Source organism: Equus quagga, unplaced genomic scaffold, assembly GCF_021613505.1.
Source record: "Equus quagga isolate Etosha38 unplaced genomic scaffold, UCLA_HA_Equagga_1.0 80793_RagTag, whole genome shotgun sequence".
NCBI lineage: Eukaryota > Metazoa > Chordata > Mammalia > Perissodactyla > Equidae > Equus > Equus quagga.
The window spans coordinates 14,671-37,367 of NW_025803295.1; the positions used below are offsets into that span (position 1 = coordinate 14,671).

General features: G+C 54.7%; 1 protein-coding gene across 3 annotated transcripts; it reads left to right on the top strand.

The window, feature by feature from the left end:
• The first annotated feature begins 215 nt into the window (after positions 1-215).
• LOC124234482 (BPI fold-containing family B member 1-like) lies at positions 216-22,228 on the top strand. Of its 3 annotated transcripts, none has more exons than XM_046651824.1 (16): positions 216-390; positions 2,738-2,889; positions 5,414-5,555; positions 6,244-6,351; positions 7,263-7,409; positions 8,173-8,254; positions 11,186-11,249; positions 12,948-13,033; positions 14,031-14,210; positions 15,150-15,203; positions 15,687-15,845; positions 17,163-17,230; positions 18,114-18,159; positions 18,616-18,679; positions 19,643-19,719; positions 21,861-22,227. In XM_046651824.1, exons 2-16 carry the CDS (start codon positions 2,778-2,780, stop codon positions 21,891-21,893), a joined length of 1,422 nt encoding a protein of 473 aa, XP_046507780.1. In that variant the 5' UTR covers positions 216-390; positions 2,738-2,777; the 3' UTR covers positions 21,894-22,227. The 3 variants fall into 3 exon arrangements, with proteins under 3 accessions (XP_046507780.1, XP_046507779.1, XP_046507778.1); XM_046651823.1 differs by lacking the exon at positions 216-390 and adding an exon at positions 2,192-2,425 and having other exon boundaries at positions 21,735-21,870; XM_046651822.1 differs by lacking the exon at positions 216-390 and adding an exon at positions 2,206-2,425 and having other exon boundaries at positions 21,861-22,228.
• Positions 22,229-22,697: the final 469 nt, after the last annotated feature.

A 22,697-nucleotide genomic window follows, 5' to 3' on the forward strand; every position in this document is an offset into this window, starting at 1 on the left:
GCCTGGGGTAGCACCTGCCACATCCTAGGCGTTAACGCATCGTCACTGCTACTGTTCTCATTGTTGTCCCCTTGGGAGTGACTGTCCAGAAGGCAGGGAGCCCCTTGTACAGGCCTCACCGTGTCTGCTCCAGCTGCCCTGACACATGCCCTATACCCCACCCACCTCTCAAGTCAGCCAGACCCTCCTTTCTCCAACCTCAGGAAGCTGGAGCCCCAAGGCTGCCTCCGGACAGGGCTGTGGTTCACTGGAAGCCACAAATATTTACCTTGGAGACCTCAGCCCAAGTGCAGAGGGTGGCTGCCTGGTCAGCGTGTGCAGGACATAAGACGACTTCCAGACCCGCTGTCCAGGTGGGAGAGGAGCGGCCGAGGACTCCAGCGTGTCCAGGTGAAAGCGCGGGGAAGGGGCTGAGGCCTAGTCTCCAGGGAGCTTCTGGGCTGGAGACACCTGCTGGCGTCCCGTCAGGAGCAGGAGGGAGGCTTGGCCCCAGGGTGAGGTCCCTGGGTCCACTACGACCCTCTTGAGGGTCAGAGCCGGCGGGTAGAGAGGTGCCCAGCTCCCTCGCCCACAAGACCAAAGGGTGGTAATGAAGGACTCAGACCAGTTGAGTCTTTCTCTGACCTCATCTCGATGACAAGATCCCACTCTGCACTCGCCAACTGCCCTGCGCCAGACCTGTGCTCGGGTGACTCTGGGGACAAGCATCAGATAGTCGTGGCCCTGGAGGAACTCCCCATGTGGGCCAATGTGGCACATGCTGTGCTCAAGGAAAGCCCAGGGTCATGGTGGTGGAGGGCAGTCAGAGGAGGCTTCCTGGAGGAAGCGACATATCTTTTGAGAAGCTGAGTAAGAGTTGGCTGGACAAAGGAAGAGAGAAAGGCATCCCATGCATAGGGAACAGCATAAGCAAAGGCCAGGAGGTGAGGTCCCATGTGGTGGGTGTGTGCACGGTGCTTGGACTCGGGGAGGAGATGCCTTCCCACAGGAGGGAACGCCACTGTCCTCCTGGTTCCCTGAGCACCTCTGAGCAGAGGACAGAGTGGTGGGTGAAGGTAACGGAGGGAAAAGAGGGTCATGGTGCTTGAAAGAAAAAGACTATGGAGTGGGGGCGGGGGCTCCCAGGACAAAAGAGCCGAGTGCCGGGCGTCAGTTCTTTCTCCAGCTTTGACTGCAAGGTGGTTCCTTCTGGCCCAGCATCAGCAGTAAGAGCTACCATAATTGTAATACCAGCTGATAGTCATTGAGCGCTTGCGGATCACTGGGCCACAAACGGACTGTCTCACTTAATCCTCGAACAGCCCTGTGATGTAAGTGTTATTACTACTCCTTATTTTAAAGCTGAGAAACTGAGACTCAGAGAGAGTAAGTTACTTGTCTGAGATCACACAGCAAGTGGTAGAGGCCTCCACTCGAGTCTGTCTGACTCCCAGGCCCACTATGTTTCTCCTGCACCCTCAGGCCTCCTGACACTCAGGGATGGGGGTCCTGTGACTTGACAGGGTCCCCACGACCCAGACCTCCCCCATGTAGCAGACTCAGATCCCCCTTTTTCAGGGCTCCTGAGGCCGTTCAGTCATTCAGCAACCATTCGTTTATTAAACATCCACTGTGTACCAGGCCCCATGCCGGGAGCTGGCGACACAGTGGGGGCAAGTGGACCCACCCGCCCTTCTGGAGTTCAAGGCCTGGTCAGGAGGCCACTGTGGAGTCATTATGCAGGTGTCTCACAGGGCCCCCACTGCTCCAGCTCACGGAGACATGTGTCATCGGGACACCACGTCGTCTTTAGCAACAAGAACCACGTGGGAGCCGAGCAAGTCAGCATCTTCCCTCCCCCAAGCAGGACAGTCCACAGAGGGCAGAGCTCCCATGGGGGCTTGGAGGCAGAGCCAGGGCGCAAGCTGGAAGCTCAGGACCAGGTTGCAGTTGCTGCCGCTCCGCCCCGTGGAGGGGACAGAGCAGCCAGGGGCCAGAACAGCCCAGCTCCCCTCCCAGGAGATGCCCAGGCCTCTCCCTCTCTCTACCTTTCTCTCCCTGCCTCCAGACAGCCGCCTGCTCCCTCTTCAGCCCTCTTAGGATTGCAGATTAAGCAAACAGCCGTCCTACACCTGAATTCTCATTTCCCTCCTGCCACCAAACTTCCTGTCCTGGGCACACCCCCAGCCCAGGGCAACATCTCTCCAAGTGCCGTCCAGGGTCTCAGGCGGAAGGAGAGGGAGAGCTTTCAGAGAAGGGACACATGGGCAGAGTCCTGAGGGCGAATAGGAGTTCAGCAGGCAGATAAGAAAGGGGAAAAGCATTACAGGAAGCAGGAAGAGCAGGCACAAAGGCACAGACACAGGAGGGAACATGTGTGTTCTGGAAACCTCAGGCAGGTCGGAATGACGGGGACTTCAGAGAGCAAGAGGGGAATAAGCAGGAGGTGAGGTTGGCCGAGGTTGGGCCAGGAAGGGTTTACGTCCAAACGCCATGACGAAGGGCACTACTTCATTATGCCCACTTGCCAGATGAGAAAACTGAGGCACAGAGAGGTTAAGCTGATTGTTTAAGGCCACACAAAGAGCACCTGGCAGCAGAGGCAGGACACAGACCCAAAGAGTTGGGCTCCAGAGCCCATTCTCCTAACCACTTCAACAGACAGCCTCTCCTGGACTCCGTGCCCCACGTCACCAGGCATGGTGGGCCTGCCCTTGGCCTCTGTGCTGTCCAACAGGGCCCTCTGTGCTCACCCCAGGTTCCAATGCCTGCCACCTGCTACTACTGACCCCAGGAAGATGGCCGGTCCATGGACCTTCGCCCTCTGTGGTTTGCTGGCAGCCACCTTGGTCCGAGCCACCCTCAGCCCTGCTGCGGTTCTCAGCCTCAGCCCAGAAGTCATTGAAGGAAGTAAGTCTTGGTCACCCAGTCCTCAGCACCATAAGGCAAGGGGCAGGTGGAGCAGCCCTCCAAAGGAAGGAGGGAGTTCCCCATCACTGGAGGTATGCAAGGCACAGCTGGGTTCCCAGGTCCACAGTGAGACTCGAGTGGATGAGTTATAAAGGTTGGGGGTGTCTATGGTCTCAAGAGTCCACAATTCCAAGATCCCTTCTTAAAATCCATGATTCCAAACCCAGCCACTGTGAGCTTCCGTGGCCTGCAGAAGGGATGTGTGGTGCTGCGTGCGACGGTGCAGCTGTCCCCCTACTGCTGTCCTCTAAGCCCACCGCCAGCACACCCCCTCAGAGGGGGACCCAGTGTGCAAGCAGTCCCGGAGCGCAGACCCTCAGCTAGGACTCTGGTGGCCTGCAGCTCAGGCGCAGCTCTGCCGCCCTCCAGCTCTGTGGCCCTGGGCAACTCCCCGAACCTCGGTTTCCTCCTCTGGAAACAAATAAGAGGGGCTGCATCACTGGTTGTTGGGATCGTCCAATAGGATAGGAAGTGACAAAAGCTTTTGTGAACTCTAAGGCTGGGCTTCTTGACCCCAGCGGTTCTGACCCTGTGGGTCAAATAGCTCTGCAGTGGGCGGGGGCTGTCCTGTGCCTTCTAGGATGTTTAGCACCATTCTTTGCCCAGTTGTGAGCACCAGAAATGTCTCCAGAGGTTGTCAAATGTCTCCTAGGGCATGGAATCGCCTCAGCTGAGAACCTCTGCTCCAGAACGTTGTCCCCCAGGAGGATGACAATCAGTCGGCCCTGGAGGTCCATGTAAAGCACTCAGAGACCAGCCCTCTGCATGCAGTGGGCCAGGCCTGGGCTGGATGGGCAGGGGCAGGGCCCGGTCCTGTAGGGCCACACAGGCGCTGCCCCCAGAGGAGGGATCCCTGAGCAGGGACCGGGAGCAGAGAGGCAGGGGTGCCCTGGGCCCATGCTGCGAATCACAAGCACAGGGAACTTCAGCCAGAAGGAGCCTGGAGATGAGCAGCCGTGGGTTAGGTTTCCCCAGCAGCAGAATCTGCGTCGAGGAGCTGTGGACAAGGGGGTGGCTTAGGAAGTGACTCCAGGAAACCCTGCAGGAGAGTGGGAAGCAAGGCAGGTGAGAGCAAGCCACGTGCCACTGGGAGCTGGAAGTCTGGGCGATGAGTGAGTTGGGGTCGTCAGGAGGCAGGACCCACACAGTAAGCCCAACAGATAAGTTTGTACAAAGAATTATGAGCAGGGGATGGAGTAATGGGGAATTGGCTGAGAAGGAAAAAAGGGTCCAAAGGATACCCTAGGGATGGGGGATGGGGTCTAATCCAAGGACAGAAGAAAGCTGGAGGGCAGAACCCTCCCCAGCCTCAGGGGGAGAGTGTGGTTGAAGCCCACTGGCTGGTGGAGAAACGCCCTGAGCCGTCCCAGGTCAGAGCTGGCCCACAGGGGGCGGGCTGAGGCTAGCGGGCAAACTGCCTACCAGGGCGCTGACCGGCTTCTCTGGGAAGCTGCCCCGAGGAAAGGGGCTGCCGTCGGCTCCCTGGGAAGCTCTCTGTGAAGCTGTCTGGGGGAGCTGGGTGCCCGCAGGAGTCACAAGCTGCCCTCAGGAGAGCTGCAGAGCACGCAGCCCTGGGCAGTGACACCACAGCAGCCTGGGGACAGGAGCACCCAGGGCCAGGAGGGCAAGCTCCTTCCTCCTTCCTGTCCTTCCAGAGCCTCTAGTGACACAGCTTAACACTGTGCCAGCTGGCCAAGGAGGACTATTGACAGGGCCCAGTGTCATTGTCACGAGGCAGGCAAAAAGTGTGGCTTTGTTGCTGAGAGGTAAAAACACACAGGGACTCTGGGCACAGGGGGGCACACACATCTGAGTCATCCTGCCAGAGAGCTGGGAGAGCTGGGTGTTTATGACCAGTTCCCATCAGTCAGTGGCTGAAGGCTGTTTCGGAGCATCACCTCTCCAGGCTTCTGACCTGCTTTGCGCACAAGCCAAATGGGGTCTGGCTGCCAGGGGAAAAGCCCCGAAGGGATCAGACCCCAGGGCTCTTATTTCGACCTCTCTCTGCTCAGCACCTGAGGCTCTTTGGCCAACGGGCCCATAGGATGTGGATGCAGAATATTGTTAGCAAGCGTGTTTTGGTGGCAAAACGGTCCCCAAAAGGGCTTCATGGATCCTCCACCTCTTGACTCCGGAAGTGTTTGCCGCTGGCAGGTGGGAGGGATGCAGGTCCGTGTCCTGGGTGTACTGGCCAATGAGCCAGCCCGATGCTCACAATGCTCAGGGGTGTGAATGGTCCCCCCAGTGCCCCAGCCTCAATCCTCACGTGAAAATGACCCATCTGGGCCATCATCCTAGAGGCCACAGGTACACAGTGGGGATGGTCAGGATGGAGCCATCCATACCCTCGCCTTCTGCCCAAGTCTGAGTAGCCCTGAGTGATGCCCCCTCCCAGCCTGAGCCCCTGCCAAGCCATCCTTCCTGCCCCACCTGCTGGGCCCTAATCCCTGGGCTCTGCCTCCAGAGCTGACACAGAAGCTGGAGGACCATGATGCTGTCGACATCCTCTGGCGGCTGCCGCTGCTCAGCACCATGCGGGAGAAGCCGGCCGGGGGCAACCCCATTCTAGGCAGCCTGGTGACCTTCCTCATGAAGTATATCATCTGGTAGGTGGAGCGGAACCACGTTGGGAGCTGGCTCCTTCCCCACACCCCTGCCCAGGACACGCTTTGCCTGCTCAATCGATCAGTCCACAAGCATCAACTAGTGTCAGCCCTGTGCCTGACCGTGAGGAACGGAGCAATGAAGTCCCTCCCTGAGAAGCTCCCAGAGGAGTTAACAAACCATTAGAGACTGACACAGGAACCCTAACGGGGGACCCCAGATGAGGGTCGCCTGGGGTGGGAGGGTGAAGGGATAAGGTGACACTTCCTAGTGGATGGAGGTCACAGGTGAGCCAATGACTCCATGCTCACCAGGAGACAAGAAGACAATGGCGCTCCAGACAGAGGGACCAGCCTGGGCAAAGGGAGAGGGGGAGAGTTGGTCAGATGGCTGGAGCTCAAACCCCAAGGTGAGGACTGAGAGGTCAGCAGGGCCAGATCCCAGAGGGTCTTACAGGTCAGCCCAAGGAGCAGGGATTCCTCTCCTAAGTGGAGTGGAGGGAGCCAAGGGGTGCTGTGAGCAGGAGTGGAGGGGAGGGATGGAAAGACCATGCTAGGGAAGAGTCAGTGGACAGGACTTGGGTCCAGCTACTGACTGGGCACCAGGCAGACAGGAAAGATGGAGGAGAGCAGGTTTGGGGGTGATAATTGAGCGTGAGGCGTGAATCTCATCTCTCTGCATCCCATCCAGGCTGAAAGTCACCTCAGCCAACATCCTCCAGCTGCAGATACAACCTTCAGCCGACGGCCAGGAGCTGGTGGTCAAGGTACCTCTGGACATGGTAGCTGGATTCAACACGTGAGTGTCCCCTCGGTCAGGCACAGCGGGCCTGGTAGGTTCATCCACTCATTCCTCCCTTTCCTCCATGGAGGTATCTGGAAAAGAGAGTTCCAAGCAGAGGGAAGAGCAAGTGCAAAGGCCCTGAGGCATGAGTCAGCTTGCCTTGTTCAAAGAATGGCAAAGCAGGGGGGAGGGGGAGAGAAGTGGGAGGTGAAGCCAGCAGGCAGCCAGGGCCAGATCTTACAGGGCCTTGTGGGCCAAGGTGAGGAGTGGTTTTACCAAGTAGGATGGGAGTCATGGAGGGTTCTCAGTAGAGGAAGGACATGACATGATGTAACATTTTTAAAGAATCCATCTGGCTGCTGTGTACGGGGCAAGAGTGGAGGCAGGGAGGCCATCCAGAGACCACCGCAATAATTCAGGGGGAGACAGTGACAGGTCGGCCCAGGGTTTGGGGGCAGGAAGGCGGTGAGAAGTGGTCAGCTTCTGGTTTGGAGGTAGGTAAAGACAACAGGATTCAAGATGATTGAATGAGGGGGGAGAGAGAGAAAGACTGGGGAGCCAAGGCTGACTCCAAGGCTTTTGCCTGTGCAGCTGGCAGGACGGAGTGGCCAGCTACCAAGATGGGGAAGGCCATGAGAGGAGCAGTTTGGGAAGGATCGCGGTTCCGTTTTGTACGCGTTAAATTTGAGACGCCTGAGTAAGGAGTAGGGTATAAGTTTGGAATCTGTTGGAAAATGCAGAGGATTTAAACCAGGAGAGGAATCACAAACTGAGCCTGGGATAAAAAAAAATTGGGGAGATGAGGAGAACCCAGCAAAGGAGCTTGAGAAGGGCGGTGAGAGAGCCGGAAGACAGAGATGGACACCAGCTTTGCTCCAGCCTGGCGCTGGGATGGTGCTCACGGCATCGGGCACCTCCACCCCCAGGCCCCTGGTCAAGAGTATTGTGGAGATGCACATGGAGACGGAGGCCCAGGCCATCATCCGAGTGGAGACCAGCGAGAGGGGCGGCACTCTTGTCCTCCGCAACTGCTCCAACAGTCAGGGGAGCCTGCGCCTCAGCCTGCTCCGTCGGTGAGTGCCAGCACCTCCCGCCGGGCTCCCTCCACGCCTGGGAGGGAAGCCAGGTGGTGGCCATACCCATTTTACAGATGGAGAACACTGAGGCCTAGAGAAAGAAAGGGCCTCCCGACTCTTGATCTGGGGCTCCTTCCAGGGAATGTGTGATGCCAAAGAAAGTTCAAGACATCAAGGATGAAAGTCATAATGGTGGGACTTCAGGCATCATGCAGGGAAGTGGGGCAAACATTTAAACGTGGAGAGGACGTGAGGAGGGGCTTCCTAGGGCCCCTCAAAGCACCGCAGGCCAGCTTGGGTGGGTCCATGGGGAAAAACATGCCTAGGGGTCAGGCAGACGCATCTCCTTCATGTCCTGCCTGGTTGACGCCAGGCAAGCCGCCTCCCTGTGCCTCCCCGTCCAGAGCAGAGGCAGAGGATCAGATCAGACCACAGCCGTGAAGCACTCAGCACAGGTGGGGCACACGGCAGGTGCTTTCCCCTCCTCCTTAGCAGGAGCATGGGGAGAACACCGCTGCCAGCATCCCAGTGTGGGGCACAAACTTCTAGAGACATCGCCCAGCCCCTGCTCCCTGAGAACGCTGCCACCGTCTACACCTGGCCCAGGGTGTAGACTCTACTCCCAGCCCATCTCTGACAGGTTGTGTGACCTTGGGCAGGTTCCTTCCTGCCCTGGACTCTGTCTCCCCTTCTGTGAAACGGGGGAGAGGTGACCATCTCTGACCCTTCCTAATCTCTCTCCCCTTCTCCCCTCCGGAAGCTTCTCCTTCCTGGTCAACTCCTTAGCCGACAAGGTCATGAGCTTCCTGGTGCCAACCCTGCCCACGCTGGTGAAAAGCCAGGTGAGTGGAGTCAGGGCCCCTCTGGCCTGCAAAGATTGCTCCCCCCGCGGGGCTGGGGTGGAACTGCAAGCTGGTGCTTAGGGACCTGTGTCTCCTGGAGGGGGGACTTCAGCGCCTGGATCATTCTTTCAGCAATGGATCATTGAGGTCGAGCTAACGGAGCTGCCAGAAGTCCACCAGGAGACCTTGATCAGTGATGTGCTGACAAATTGTTAACAGCTGACTCTGGAGGGCAGAGAGCCCTGATTGTAGCATTTGAGGATTTCTCTGGTATAAACCTCCACGGCCAGTTCAAGCTACTAGCATGATGCCATTGAGCAGAGTTGGGAAGAAGTGCATAGCAGCACGCTACTTTATGGTACTTCCACCATACTGATGCGATAGACATAAATATCCTCAAGAGCAATAGATAATAGGAAAATGTAACAAAAATTAGGAACGAATGAGTTTTGAGTTTTCATTAACTCTACTTTTAGCATAATTAATTTAGTTGTAAGTTTACATAATTTAATTTTTAGTAATGTCTGGATTTAGCACACAGCTCAGAAATTCCCCCAAATGTAGCCATTGTTCCTTGCAAACTGGTACAAGCTGGCTCGAGAATACCAGTCAGTGTCTCGCACCAATCTGTGGTCTTCAGGGGTCTGTTGCCCACCAGGTCCTTCTGGGTTTATTTTTCTGAGTCAGTAAACACAAGTCAGTCTCACTTCACATGGCCCTTATATGTCACAGGTGAACTAAAACTCTTTAAGTTGGATTCACCCACTTTGACCATTGAGTCCCACTGTAAATTCCAAGATGCAGTCACAGCAGTGGGCATCCTGGGGTTCAAAACACCTCCTCAGATAATTGATAAGTTTATTACGCTAAGACTATTTTGAATTGAAAAGACAATGTGATAACTAAAACAACTTTGGGGGGAAAGTACGTGGAATTCTTCCACTGTAACTTGGCTGCTGTTTTCCCTTTTGCATTTTGCCTTCCAATCCCCATCCACAAGCACGCAGACTTTTACGTGGCTGCACTTGGGATCAATACTATTGGGTATTCCTTAAGTTATGTCTAGTTTCTATGCCATTGTACGACAGTCATAATATTGTCATAACTGTAGCATGTTTAATACGTTACTAAGCCATTCTAGAGAGCCTTTATAAAGGAATCTGAAAGTAAGTAACTTTGTAAAATTGGACTTCTGTTATGTGAGGTATTTTTCCTTTTAACAAATCACTTTTTCTATTTAACGGTGGGAGATTCTTAAAGTAGGGCCCAGCAGGAAATTTTTTCCCAGCCTCCACAAAATTATAGTTTAACTGGCATCATACTTTAATAGCTAAAAATGTATTTCCTACTAGAAAAGATGGCAAGAACTTGGGATTATAAAATGTTCTTTACCTAATATCTGTTTTCAAGGGTGAAAAGCCAAATATATTGAACAACATGAGAAAACTGGCATTCCATTAATGATCATGGTTTCCCAGCATGATTCACTGGATTTGATATGACGGTCATATGAATATTTCATCTGGCATGAAGGGAACAGGCACCCCATGTTTAAATCTGGCAGGAGCCCATCTAGAAAATGCCGAAGGCCCTTTCAGTGCAAATATGTGGGTCCCAACTCCAGGTGCACATCAGAACCTCCTGGGAAGGCTTTTAAAAACGCAGATATCTGGGCTACACCCCAGAGACGCCTGTGTAAGTGGTCTGGGTGAGGCCCTAGTGTCCCGCAGGATTCTAGCTCCCTGGAGATCCTAATGTGTAGGAGAGCTGAGATCCACTGGTGCAAGTGAGGGACAGGGAATTGTGGGAGAAGGTGCTGAGATGGCCAGGGACAACTTTCCCACGGGGAACAGACGGTCCCTCAGCAGTGGATGCTGGGAGCCTCTGAGCCCAACTCCTCCACCCTCCCTGGGTTCTGGGTGGCAGAGCAGCCTGGAGCAGGGAACGGGTTTTCAGAGAAAAAGTTAACATTTCTCAAAGGGCATTGTCCTTTCTTGAGAGTAAGTTCTTCCAGAAGTTCTTCCACTAGGGAAATTGTACCCAAGACAAAATGACAAAGTCTCAGAGCACTGCCCTGGAAAATGGGCTGCCTAGACCAGAGGACGAGGCCTTTGGGCCCCAAGGGCAAGTGAGTCAAATGTGCAAGCCCCTCCTTAAGCAGAACAGGTGCGACCAGAGTTAGGTTAGGCCAGCGTTTCTCACCCTCGGCACTGCTGACATTTGGGCGAGATAATTCTTTGTGGGAGGGTGCTGTCCTGTGCGTTGTGGGATGTTTAGCAGCATCCCTGGCCTCTCCCCACCAGATGCCAGTAACACACCCTCTCCCTCCAGTTGTGACAACTTTTAGTTCTGTCTCCAGAAACTTCCAAATGTCTCCTGGGGAGCAAAACCCTCCCCTGTTGAGAACCGCTGGCAGTTTTGAGGGGAGAAGAGTTCAGTGGGCAAAGGGACGTGTTGGGGCTCGAAACCCTCAATGGGCACAAAGAGATAGTCCGTGAGTCTGGCCGGGTGTGTCTTGCTGGCCTCTGTGCTAGAGTCTAACATGCAGAAAGAACTCAGCAACGATTTGTTGAATGAGTAAGTGAATGAAGGAATGAATTCTCCATTTTCCTCTCACGGAAAACATGGGATCTCATGAACAAGACAAGGAGTCTGATGTCAAGGGCAGCTGGCGAGCCGGGCACACCCTGGACATAGGGCAAGGGACAAACCATTGCAAAAAGTCCCAGGTGACACTGGGGGCCAGGGTGGGCTCTGAGCAGCAGGGATGGCTCTGGGGGATGAACCACTGACTCCTCAACCCCAAGGATGAAAACTTGGCTGGCCATGGGCACAATGGTGGGACTCAGGCCTGGTGGGCTGGGCACGGGTCACTGTGGGGCTGTGTTCTGGCCCCTCGCTGATGGAGGCCCTGCGTTTGTGCTGTTGCAGCTGTGTCCCGTGATCGAGGCAGCCTTTGAGGACATGCATGAGGACCTCCTGCGCCTGGTGAGGGGTGAGTGCACCACTCTCTCCCGTCTCTTTTACGTTGCTGCTGAGCCGGCCCCCCGGCCCTGCCTCTGCCCAGGGCGGGCCTCCCCAGGCAGGCCTGAGCAGCAGGTTGGAGGAGCAGACAGGAATTCACGACTGTGGCTTCATGAGTACCTACTATGTGCAGGTTTTTATGTGAGCCAGCGGGGGCAGCAGCTGAACCCAAGCTCAAATGCAAACTCTGCCATCGACGCAGTCCGTGACTTTGGGAAAGCCAGCTCCACTTCCTTATCCTCAGTTCCCTCATCCATAAAATGGGCCTAAACTCTCTACCTCACAAGATTGTTAGCGAGGATGAAAAGATTACGGGAAAGTTCCAGGCACACAGCAGGTGCTCTGCCGGGCATGGAGAAGTGCTTACAAGTGTGTGCTGAGTGGATGAATGAATGAATGAGTGAATGAGTGAATGATACAGCCACCACTGTAACCTGTTAGAGAAGAAGGAACCAGGGAGGAGACAAGATGTGTGCTCAGGAAGGAGGTCACTTCTCCCTCCCCAAGAGTAGCAGAGATGGGACGACGCAGGCTTCTGCCCCCACCTCGGAATTCTGCCGTGCTCGGACTTCTCAGAGAGAATTGGTGGGAAGAGGACAATTCTACCGTCTCCTCTTGGGATCTGAAGAAGCTCTTGTAAAGGGCGACGGAGAGGAGGGGGAGAGGAGACGGAATCGATATGCATGGAGCCCCCGCGGAGCCCCGCTGGGCTGGGTATTTCATGGACACTGGCTGACTCTGCAGACAGCTCCATGAGCTCGTGATCACAACCCACTTCACAGAGAAGGAAATGGAGGCTCAGAGAAATTAAGTCATTTGTCCAGGTTCACAGAGGAAATTAGTGACAGGAGAAACCTTAAACTCAACTCTTCAAGTTCCAAGTCTGGTGTCATTCCGATCTGAGCCGCTTTACTGGGCACCAGTCCTGCACAACCTGAGGCGGGTTTTATTATTTTACCCCCATTGTAAGGTGAGGAAACAGTTTCAGGGGCGAGAAGAGACTAGCCAAGGCCACTGGGGTCAAACGGAAGTCTATCTGGCTCCTCTGTCCCCCAGGGGCAGGGCTGGAGGTCTGGGGAGGGAGAGGAGGTGTTGGGGGCCATGGGCCCCTCAGCGGACCTCCGGGTTTCCCGCAGAACAGCAGGGCAGATGAGATGCTGCCGCCACCTGGAGCCTGAGGAGGGAATGCCAAGGCCACCTCAAGGGATGTGATGGACAGACCCAGACCCCGCCCGGGTAGGGGTGCAAATCAGTCTGATGGGGGAGGCGGAGAGTTATAAGCAATAGGTCAATTTTGTTCCAAACCAGGACTTTGGCGTAGGACCGACGAGGTTAAGATCCTTTCACACTGTGACGTGGAGCAAGTCATTTCAGTTTCCTGAGCCTCGGTTTCCGCATCTGTGAAATGGGGGTAATGATGAGACCCACCTCCTGAGGTTACTGTGAGGGTTACAAGCTAACACGTGTAGAGCTTCAGCCCGGTATCTGGCGCTCTGCGTCTGCTCCATGAATGTCATCGTGATCATCATCAGTGTCATCATTCCCCCTGCGTCTCCCTACTTACCCCCCACGCCCGGGGCAATGATGCAGCCCAGTCGAAAGCAGCCCCCAAACAGCCCTGTCTGATACTGCCCTCCGCCCTAATGGAACTTTCTCCTGTCCCGAGCAGTGCCCGTTTCCCTCAGCTCTGGCCACTTGCAGTTTGACCTTCTGTCTCCTGCCATCAAGCATGATGTCATCCAGCTCCACCTGCAGGTGAGTGTCATGGGACCTCGAGGGTAAAGTGGGGACCTCAGTGCCCTTCTCTGACCACCAAGGGTCAGGCGCCATGGGTCTGTTTCAGGGGCAAAAACGCCAGTCACAGTAAGGACACACAGGCTGATTTAGAAAATCTCACAGGCTGAACGTGTGCCGTGTAAACCATTCTGATGGAGGAAGCCAGCAGGTAGAATCCAAGGGCCACACACAGATCTCGACCCCGATGATCTGTCCCCCACCCTGATTTTCCCAGGCAGGGGCCGGAGTGTGTGCTCTGGGCTCTTGGTCTTTCTCCTGGGCGAGCCCCTTGCCAATCCCTAAATATCTGGTCACCTTGAACCAAGAGCCCAGGATCGAGACAGATCACTCAAGACATTGTGGATCACGCAGACCTAAGCTCTCTCCCAGCTCCACAGCTCCCTCGCTGTGTGGCTTTGGGCAACTTTCATCACCTTTCTGAGCCTCAGTTTCCTCATCTGTAAAATGTAGATAATAATAGTGACCAAGGAGAGGATGAAATGAGACTGCACAGGAGCCTGGTAACTCAGCTCCCTGCAAACTGTGGGGCTGCACCCTCACTGGAGCTGGCCTCCCTGAGGGACCAGGCCAACCTGGGCAGCGAGAATCCCAGACCAGCTTCCGTGGACCCTTTGGAAAACTGCAGCATCAAACACTTCCATCCATTTTGTTGCAAGTTTGAATTTTCCCTTCATCCAAAGGGTTTGTCCGGTATCTAAGTTGAAATCTAAATGCCAAATAAGACATCTAGGCTTGAAAAAGTCAGAGGTTATCTGAGGGGTCAGGTGGAGTAGATGTTGATTGGCACCTGAGATAACTCATCACCTATGGCAAGGCGTTGAATTCCAGGCTAAGCTTCCTGGCAGCAAATGCAAAAAGGGAAACAGACTGAATGGTGTCTTTTCCTTCTAGGTTGTTACTGGGTAAGTTGTGGAGTTAAAGTTCCCAGCCAACTCTCTGCTCTGTGTCTCCTTAGGCCAAGTTGTTGGACTCACAGGGAAAAGTGACCAAGTGGTTCAATGAGTCTGCAGTCTCCCTGACCATGCCCACCCTGGAAGGTGAACCTTTCAGCCTCACCATAAGGCAGGATGTGGTGAATGCTGCAGTCGCTGCCTTGGTCCCTCCGGAAGAACTCATGGTCCTGTTGGACTATGTGGTAAGCCTCAGCATGGACAGAGGATGGGGCCACCTCTGCTGTATCATGGGAATATCCTGAATCAGTCAGGGCACAGGAACCCCCTAAGCCCCTGAGCAGGAATCCCCTGTCAGGCTCAGTTTAAACACCTCCAGTAATGGAGAGCTCACCCCCTCCTCTAACAGACCTTGCCTCTGACATAGACATCTAAAGCTGAAAATTTCCCTTGGGGACATCCATCCCCCATCCCAGTTCTGCCCCCTGGAACCTGATACACCTGCTTTCTCTACCAAGTACAGTCCTGTCAAGCCAAAGGCGTCAGATACTGAGTGGTCCAGACGTGGCAGTTGTGCCCCTGCCCTTCACTATGGGGCCCACGGCAGACATCACTAATCGATCAGGGCCCTCCTTTCCACGGAACCTAGATGCCAGCACAGCCTTAGAATCCTTATCAACACAGCACAGCAAGCAGTACCTCATGTCAACCAGAGTGTGCCACTCCTCCAGGGTGACTGATGAGGAAACTGAGGCACAGAGAGGGAAGGGTTGGCCCAAAGTTATGTGAGGGCATCAGGACTTCAGGTCAATTGACAGACAACAGGTGACCAAGCTCTTGAGGATTAGAACTCAGGGTAGGGGGCTGGGGTGGTGAGACAGGAGGAGTGGTCACCAACAACCACCTTCATGACCACAGTAAGAACTCGGTCACTTCTCTATGTCCTCTGCGAGCAGGGAGCTTCCCACAGACCCCAACCACCACCAATCCACAGTGAAAGTGCAGGCTGGCGGGGACCCCATGCCCCACAGCAGCTGACACAGGGCTGTTTTCCACCAGTGACAGACAGGTGGCCTGGACTACCAGGCCCACCCAGCTTTTCCAGGGCTCCCAGCAGTGGGGCTGCTGGAGGTGTGTCTCGCCTCTCTGCCCGCTGACCTGCTCTGGTCTCCTCTCATCCTCAGCTTCCTGAGCTGGCCCTCCGGCTAAAGTCGAGCATGAAGGTGATCAGTGAAACGGTAGGTCTGTTCCCATCTGCAGCTTGATGGGTGTTTGCTGGGGTCTGTCCACTGGCCTCTGGGGAATAAAATATGTATAGGTCCACCCTCCTTCCTTCCAGTACTGGTGACTTTGACAGACTAAGTCCCTGTCCTCACGGAGATTTCAGTCTAACAGAACAGTCTGACTCGAATCAAATAATCAGACAGATAATAGTTCGGTTGCAAGTGTGGTGAAAACAGGGCAGCTTCTAGGGGTTATGAGAGCGTTACTGGGGCGCCTGACACAGTCTGGAAGACTAGAGAGGGCCTCCCTGGAGGGAAGGGTATTCCAGACAGAGAGGGCAGCAACAATCCCTTCCAGGATCTGAGAGAAGGACAGTCTGGCTGGAGAGCAGAGAAGTAGCAGGAAGCCCAGGAAGGTGGGTGCAGGTCGGGCCCCCCAGGGCCTGTGAGCCACGGTGAGGCATGTGGGAGGCCGCAGGTGGTGTGATGTCCTTCCAGGTTGCAGATCAGCTTGGACCCACACAGATCGTGAAGATCGTAACTCAGGAGACCCCAGAGCTCCTTCTGGACCAGGGCAGAGCCAAGGTGGCCCAGTTGATTGTGCTGGAAGTGTTTGCCAACAGTGAAGTCCGCCGCCCCTTCTTCACCCTGGGCATCGTGAGTTCAGTCGTCTGAGACGTCGGGAGCATCCTGGGGAGCCTCCTGTCCACTGCTCCTGTCCAGCCCTCTTGCTTTGCTAAATGTTTCCACCTCTCTTGTCACCCAGCAGAGAGGGAGTGGGGGAGCTCTCAACCAAGAATCAGGAGCTTTGGGGGCCCGACTCTGACTCTGTGACTTATTAGCTGGGCCTTGTGTACCCACCTTCTGAGTCAGTCATTGGCCACCAACGGCCCCAGGGTAGGAGGAACTTGACCTCCCAGCAGGGCAGCTCCATGTAGTGAGGGCCGCTCTCCAGGGAAGGGACAGCGGTGAGCTGTTAGCAGCAGCACTCAGCAGCTGAGCAATGGATGCCCCATCCTATGGAGGGGGTCTGAGCGGGGCACCCACTGTATCCACTACTGAGAGCGAAGGGTAGAGAGAGATGAGGCAGGGTTCATGGCTGGGTGCCAGAACTGTGCCTAACCAAGGAGTCTGGGTGGCACCTGGTGGGCAGAAGGAGGCTCATGTTGACACTCTCCTTACAGCAGGGTTACCATGTACAGCTGTGCGGTTTGTCCACACACAATTTCAGACTACAGGATGCTTGATGCCCTGGCTTCCTGCTTTGAAGGATACTCCTATCGCCGGACCAGCAGTGGGAATGGACTGCCGGGCCAGCCCCACTCCCTGGTGACCTGGCCCTTCTGTGGCCAACGGCAGGCTCTTTTCAAAAGGCCACCCAGGGCAGCCTGCACAACAAGCTTGTTCTCTGCATGCAGCTGGCCTGGAGCTGGAGCCTGGCCCTCTGCCCTCAGGCTCACCACAGCCCCAGGCCAAGTTGATGTCTATCTTTGGCACCCGCATTTGAGACCTGGCTTAGCTTCTGACCTTTCCCATGATAATAATGGTTAACATTTACTAGAGGCTTACTGATCTTTGTCCCTCAGTTTCCCCACCTCTACAATGGGGTAATAATAGGAGCCACTGCATAGGTTGTGAGGATCAAAGGAGATGACCATATAAAGCTCTTAAAACCATGCCCGACACACAGTGAGGGCTCCATGCATATTGCCTGCTGTCATCATCATCTTCATCCTCGTTCCTCACAACAGTCCTATGCGGTCATCTGTCAATGGGGAGAGGGTGGAGGTACTGTCCCATTTAACAGATGAGGAGAGTGAGGCCCAGAGAGGTCCAGCCCTTTCCCAAGGGCACAGAGCCAGTAGCTGAGATTCAGACGTGTCAACTTGACCCCAGAGCCTCCTTGCAGAACCCCACACCCCACTCTTGCAGCATATTCTTAAAAGAAAGGGGCCTGGGCTTTTCTTGTTGCAGGAAGCCAGCTCGGAAGCGTGGTTTTACACCAAAGGTGACCGACTTATGCTCAACCTTAATCAAATCAGGTAAACAGGTGAATCATTATGAAGATTCTGGGGATGAGAACGAGTCTCGCCTCATGACCATCGGGTTCTTTAAACGCCCAGTGCTTCGAGCCTCTGGCTTGTGGGCCTCCAGGGAAAGTTGCTCCAGGATGCGCAGGGAGGCCGCCCCTCCTGGACTGTCCCGCTGTTGGGCACTGAATGAGAGAAAGGGAAGGAAAGGGAGGCGGCCTTGCAGCAGCCATGGGGCAGGCCGACCCCGACCATGCGAACGGCCTGCCCAGCACCATCTTCTTGGACTTGGGCACCCATTGTGGATGCCTCCAAGACAGAGGCAGCTACAGTCATGCCCGGACACTGAGGCCCCATGGAGCCCAGGCCAGCAGCGCAGGGCTCCAGCTGCCTGCCCACCTTCTCCCCTGCCCCACTGTCCCCCTGCCGCCCCAGAGGGAGTTCAGGGGCTGCGAACTGGAGCCTCCTGAGACCAGTCGAGCCCTCAGATATGTTTTGATCAGCCCGCATAGGGTTAGGTTTTTTTAAATATAAGCTAGTTGTCAACTTATAAAGATCAGAATATCTAGCCCCGTGGGCCTGCATTCCTACCTGGCAGCAAATAGTTGAGCTGGGAACAAGGTGCCCCCTTAGAAGAAGCCTGAGCTCCCCAATTCACCTTGGTCCTCACTCCTGGGGGTGATTTTTCTGCTCTTTTAGCCACTATTTGTTTCCTCTCTCTGCCCTGCCACCCCACTACAATGTAAGCTCCATGAGGCAAGGATTTTATTTGGTCCACGGCCATATTTCCAGAGCCTGCACTGTGCCTGGGGCAGTAGGTGCCCAAATCATAGTTGTGGACTGAATAAACGAATGGACTCTGAGGGGCCATTCTCACAGGCATCTTCTGTTGCAGCACCGATCGAATCCACCTGATGAACTCCGGCATTGGCCTGTTCAACGTGAGTATTAACAGATGGTCCCTGGAGACACAGAGGATAGCCCAGGATGGGCCATTTCAAAAAGATATATTGCTCAGGACCTGCTTTGAACGAGGCCCCCACAGGCAGCCCCGTGATGGGCTTGCTGGCTTCCCCATTATCAGCCACAAAGTCCAGCCTCCTGGCTCAGGCATTCACTGAGTGCCTAACAGAGCAGTGGAACAGAACAGAGCAGAGCCATGGAGCCCCTGAGTGTGGGACAGTGGGGGCATCTCTCTAATTTGCCCCAATCCCCCACCCCCAGGCCCAGGGCCTGCTGAGTTTGTGCCACCCCCAGCCTCTCCAGTCCCCTGGGAGCCCTCGCAGCTCTGACCAGCAGGGGACCTGGGTCCCAGCATCTCCCCTGGCTGCCCTCGAGATGGAATGGCTGGGAAGACTCCAGATTCAGTCAGGGTGATGGTGTTCTTTCTCTCACAGCCTGAACTTCTGAAAGACATCACCGCTGAGATGCTCACCTCCGCCCTGCTGCCGAATGAAAACGGTGCGTCCTTTACTGTCCCACCACATGCTCCCCAGGGCTTCACGGGCAATGCTTTCTTTCTGCTGCCCTCCTCTCCATGTGGGGCCCCTTGCATTCATTTCTGTCCAGCCTCAGAGCCTGGTTCAAATCCCGTCTCCTCCAGGAAGCCTTCCCAGTCATCCAGCTGGAAATGACCTCTCCCATCCCCAACTCCCCAGCCCCACTCCTTTACTCGTGGCGGAGCCCAGGCATGCCACGATGCACCAGGCGATGCCTGGCCTCACAGGCCAACAGTAGGAAAAGACAGAGTGTCAACAGCCAACCAGGGCACACTCCATGTGCCTCAGGCAGGCCTGGGTTCAAGTCCTGACGCCCCTCCTGCTGGCTGCCTGGCCTTAGACAAGCTGCTTTGTCATCCTGAGCCTCACTTGCTCCATCTGTAAAATGAGAAATAAGAGTACCTTCCTCAGAGGCATAAAGAAGATGATTTTGCAGGGAGCAAAAAGGGGTGCCAGACAGTCGGTGCTCAATGTTTCTTAGCCACAGCTGACATTGGCATTGTTATCTGTGTCACTAGGGTGGAAGCCAAGAGAAAAGGTGGGATTACTCTCATCAAGCCCCCAGTCATGGGGATGGGGAGAACTTGGAACCTAGGCCAACCCTGCCTTTTTCATTTCTTTATTTGATTTGAGTTGGAGATGTCAAAATATAGATCCCTCTGCTGTGGATAATGGGAGCTCCTGACGGCTCTGGAGCAGAAGCGTGAGAGGATGTGAGGAGTCAGCCAGAAGCCAGTGCTGGAGGCAAAGGGTGGGGAGATGAGGCTGAGGGATGCTGGGGCCAGAGAATGTGTGAGCAGAGGCAGAAGGCATGGTCTGAATCAGGCGTGCCAGGTCCCAAGCCTCCTCTCGGAACTGTGAGCCTGCCCGCGGCTGCCCAATGCCACCGCCGGCCACCAGTGTCTGACCACATTTGTTATTTCAGGCAAATTAAGTTCCAGGATCCCAGTGTCAATGGTGAAGGCCTTGGGATTCGAGGCAGCCTCATGTTCTCTGACCAACGTGAGTAGAGCCATGTCCTGCCCCAGGAAGGGCACAGTCGCTGGGAGAGCCCTGGGCTGGGAGGTGGGGCCTGTGTTCCTATCCTGGCTCCACTGGTCACTCCTGGGGGACCTTGGGCAAGTCCCTTCTTCTCTCAGGGTCTCAATTCCTCATCTGGAAGTGTAAGAGAGCGACCATCCTGGCCTGGGGTCAATACACCTCCAGCTTTTTCACCCTATCTGTCATTCATTCATTTGTTCATTCATTCAGTAAGGCCTGGCATGCAGTCGATGCTCAATAAATGCTTGCTGAGCAAATGACTCTCCGTGGCAGCTGCTGGGAGGGGAGCTGTAGCAGCATCACCCCTACCCCAAAGTATTATCATGAATAATATTAACAGCCCGTAACTTTGTACCAGGCACTGGGGTATAGGCAGCATCTCGCACAGTCTTCACACCCGCCCTATGCGGTGGATCCCGTTACAATCCCCATTTTACAGACGGGCAAACCGGGGCTCAAGGATGGCAAGTCCATCTCCAAGGTCACACTCCCAGTAGGTGGCAGAGTGGGACTGGCACCCAGTACCTGTCCTGAGAACCCCCTGCTTTGAGCCCCAACCTCTGCAAGAGCCAGTGATGGTGAGATGGGCCATCTCAGTCAGCCAGCCAGCAGGCAGTTACTAAGCACCTACTGTGTGCCAGGCACTGATCACAGCAGCGAACAAAACAGATGAAACCCCAGCCCTCTTGGAGTTTGTATTCATCAACAATTACGAAAATCCACAGGTGACTGCCCACCCTTCCATGGTCAAGGTGTCCAACCCAAGGCCAAGGAGGACTTGGGACCAAACCTTTGACTCTCATTACTCCTGATTTCCCCAAAGCTGTGGATTGGTACCACTGAATCCCTGAGCTGTTTAGTTCTGGAGAAATCCACAGACGAAAGGAAGTCTCAAAAATGCCCCCAATGGGGTCACATTTGGGGGGAGGGTAGGAAGTTTTGTTAACTAGCTTCAAAGGCAACTTGACATTTGACTTATTATCAGCTGCCCACCCTCAAAAACCGTGTCCACCATTCAGCTGGCTGTGATGGAGAATAATGAGAACGGTACTGTGGATGGTACACAGGCTGAGTCTAGACTCAGGGACCAGAGGGCCGGTTCAAATCCCAGCTTTGCCTCTCTCTAGCCATGGACCTCAGGCTGGTCCTTTGGCCTCTCTGAGCCCAGTTTCCTCATCCATAAGACCCAGCAGATGTCCGAAAACACAGTCATGCACTAATGGACGACATTACAATTGTCCCATTATAACGCAAGCAGTTTATCTCAGATTCGTACTGCACTGGATTCCTGTTGGATGGACAAGTGGCGTCCACAAAACTGGATGGCTGGAGCTTGGTTCATTTCTTGTAGCTCTCCTTGGGGGGCATTTCGCAACTTTCCTCGTTTTAAAATCAACTTGCGTAACAAAATCCATCACGTGCAGTTTGTGTTGGGAAGGTATCATTTCACTCTTTGGATCTGTTTCCAAATTTCCTGTTTTGCTCTCTTCATTTGTTTTGGGCTATCAGCATATTGATTTCCTTTCTATAGTTTTATAATATGATATGTTTTAAAATTGAGTCAAAGGGCTGAATAAATGGATAGATAGGAGATAAGGCAAGCGTGGTTTAAAAAGTTAGCGGAATCTAGGCGGTGGGTATGAAGTGTTCACTGCAAATTCTTTCAGCTGTACTGTATGTTTGGAAATTATAATAAAACGTTGGGGGAAATCTAATAGATTAAGTTCCTTGTATAACACTCAGTTTCAAAAAAAAAAAAGAGGCAGACCGTTGTCAACATTTTAGCTGCTGGGTCCCAGGGGACCCCCAGGAGTCTGCATTCTATACAACTTCTCGAGGAGTTTGGGGGTCATCCGGGCTTGGGGACAACAGCCCTGCACAATCCCGCTCTCTGCGTGCAGGTGCTCTGCCTGTGGCCCGACCCGGGCAGAGCGTCACTGCTCACACGCAGACCCTGCTCCTCTGACCCTTCCCAGAGTTCTGTGTGCGGGAGTTCAGGATCATGACCCCCAGTGCCGGTGGTCACCTTGTGGAAGACCAACGGGCATAAACCACAAGGAAGGAGGGAAAATCCCCATTTGACTTCTCTCCTCCGATTCCAGGATGCCCTCGTGGTCACCCCGGCCTCCTCGTAGAACCCCGGACCGCTCTCCTCTCTCCCGGTGAAGACTTGGACGGTGGCCATCCAGGGCGGGCTGGGTCCCAGTGGGAGTGTGGGAGCCAACTCTGTAGACTGCCCCTCTCTGTGAAAAATAAATACTTGCCTGTGACTCCTGTAGTCTGGAGTGCATCCTTGTCCCAGCTCAGGAGTCTTTCTGCCCCCAGCAGCCTTGGGGGCTGGACATCCAAGCCACATCTGGGTCATTCAGGCCCCTCTGAGCCAGTCGGGGCCATGTCTGAGCTCTGTGTGGGCCACATCAGACCACATGTGGATAATGTCCAGGGTCTCAGCCACCTCCCTGGGCTTCAGGAATAAGAAAGCCTGTGGTGGGGCTGGCCCCGTGGCAGAGTGGTTAAGTTTGTGCGCTCCGCTGCAGGCGGCCCAGTGTTTCGTTGGTTCGAATCCTGGGCGCGGACATGGCACTGCTCATCAGACCACGCTGAGGCAGCGTCCCACATGCCACAACTAGAAGAACCCACAACGAAGAATATACAACTATGTACCGGGGGGCTTTGGGGAGAAAAAGGAAATAATAAAAAAAAAAATCTTTTAAAAAAAAGAAAGCCTGTGGTGCCCTCCCTGTTGGCCTCAAGAACACCTACGGTGGGACAAGCTCGTTGGCGGGGGATGCACGTTTTGTTGATCTTGGCAGTGTTGGGGGTCGAGGGCTCTGAACAGCGTGACTCTGGAGGCAGGCTTGGAGTTCTGGCCTGGCCCCTCAATGGCTGGTTGACCCTGGGATGTGGCTTCCCCTCTGTGGGCCTCAGTTTCCTTCTCT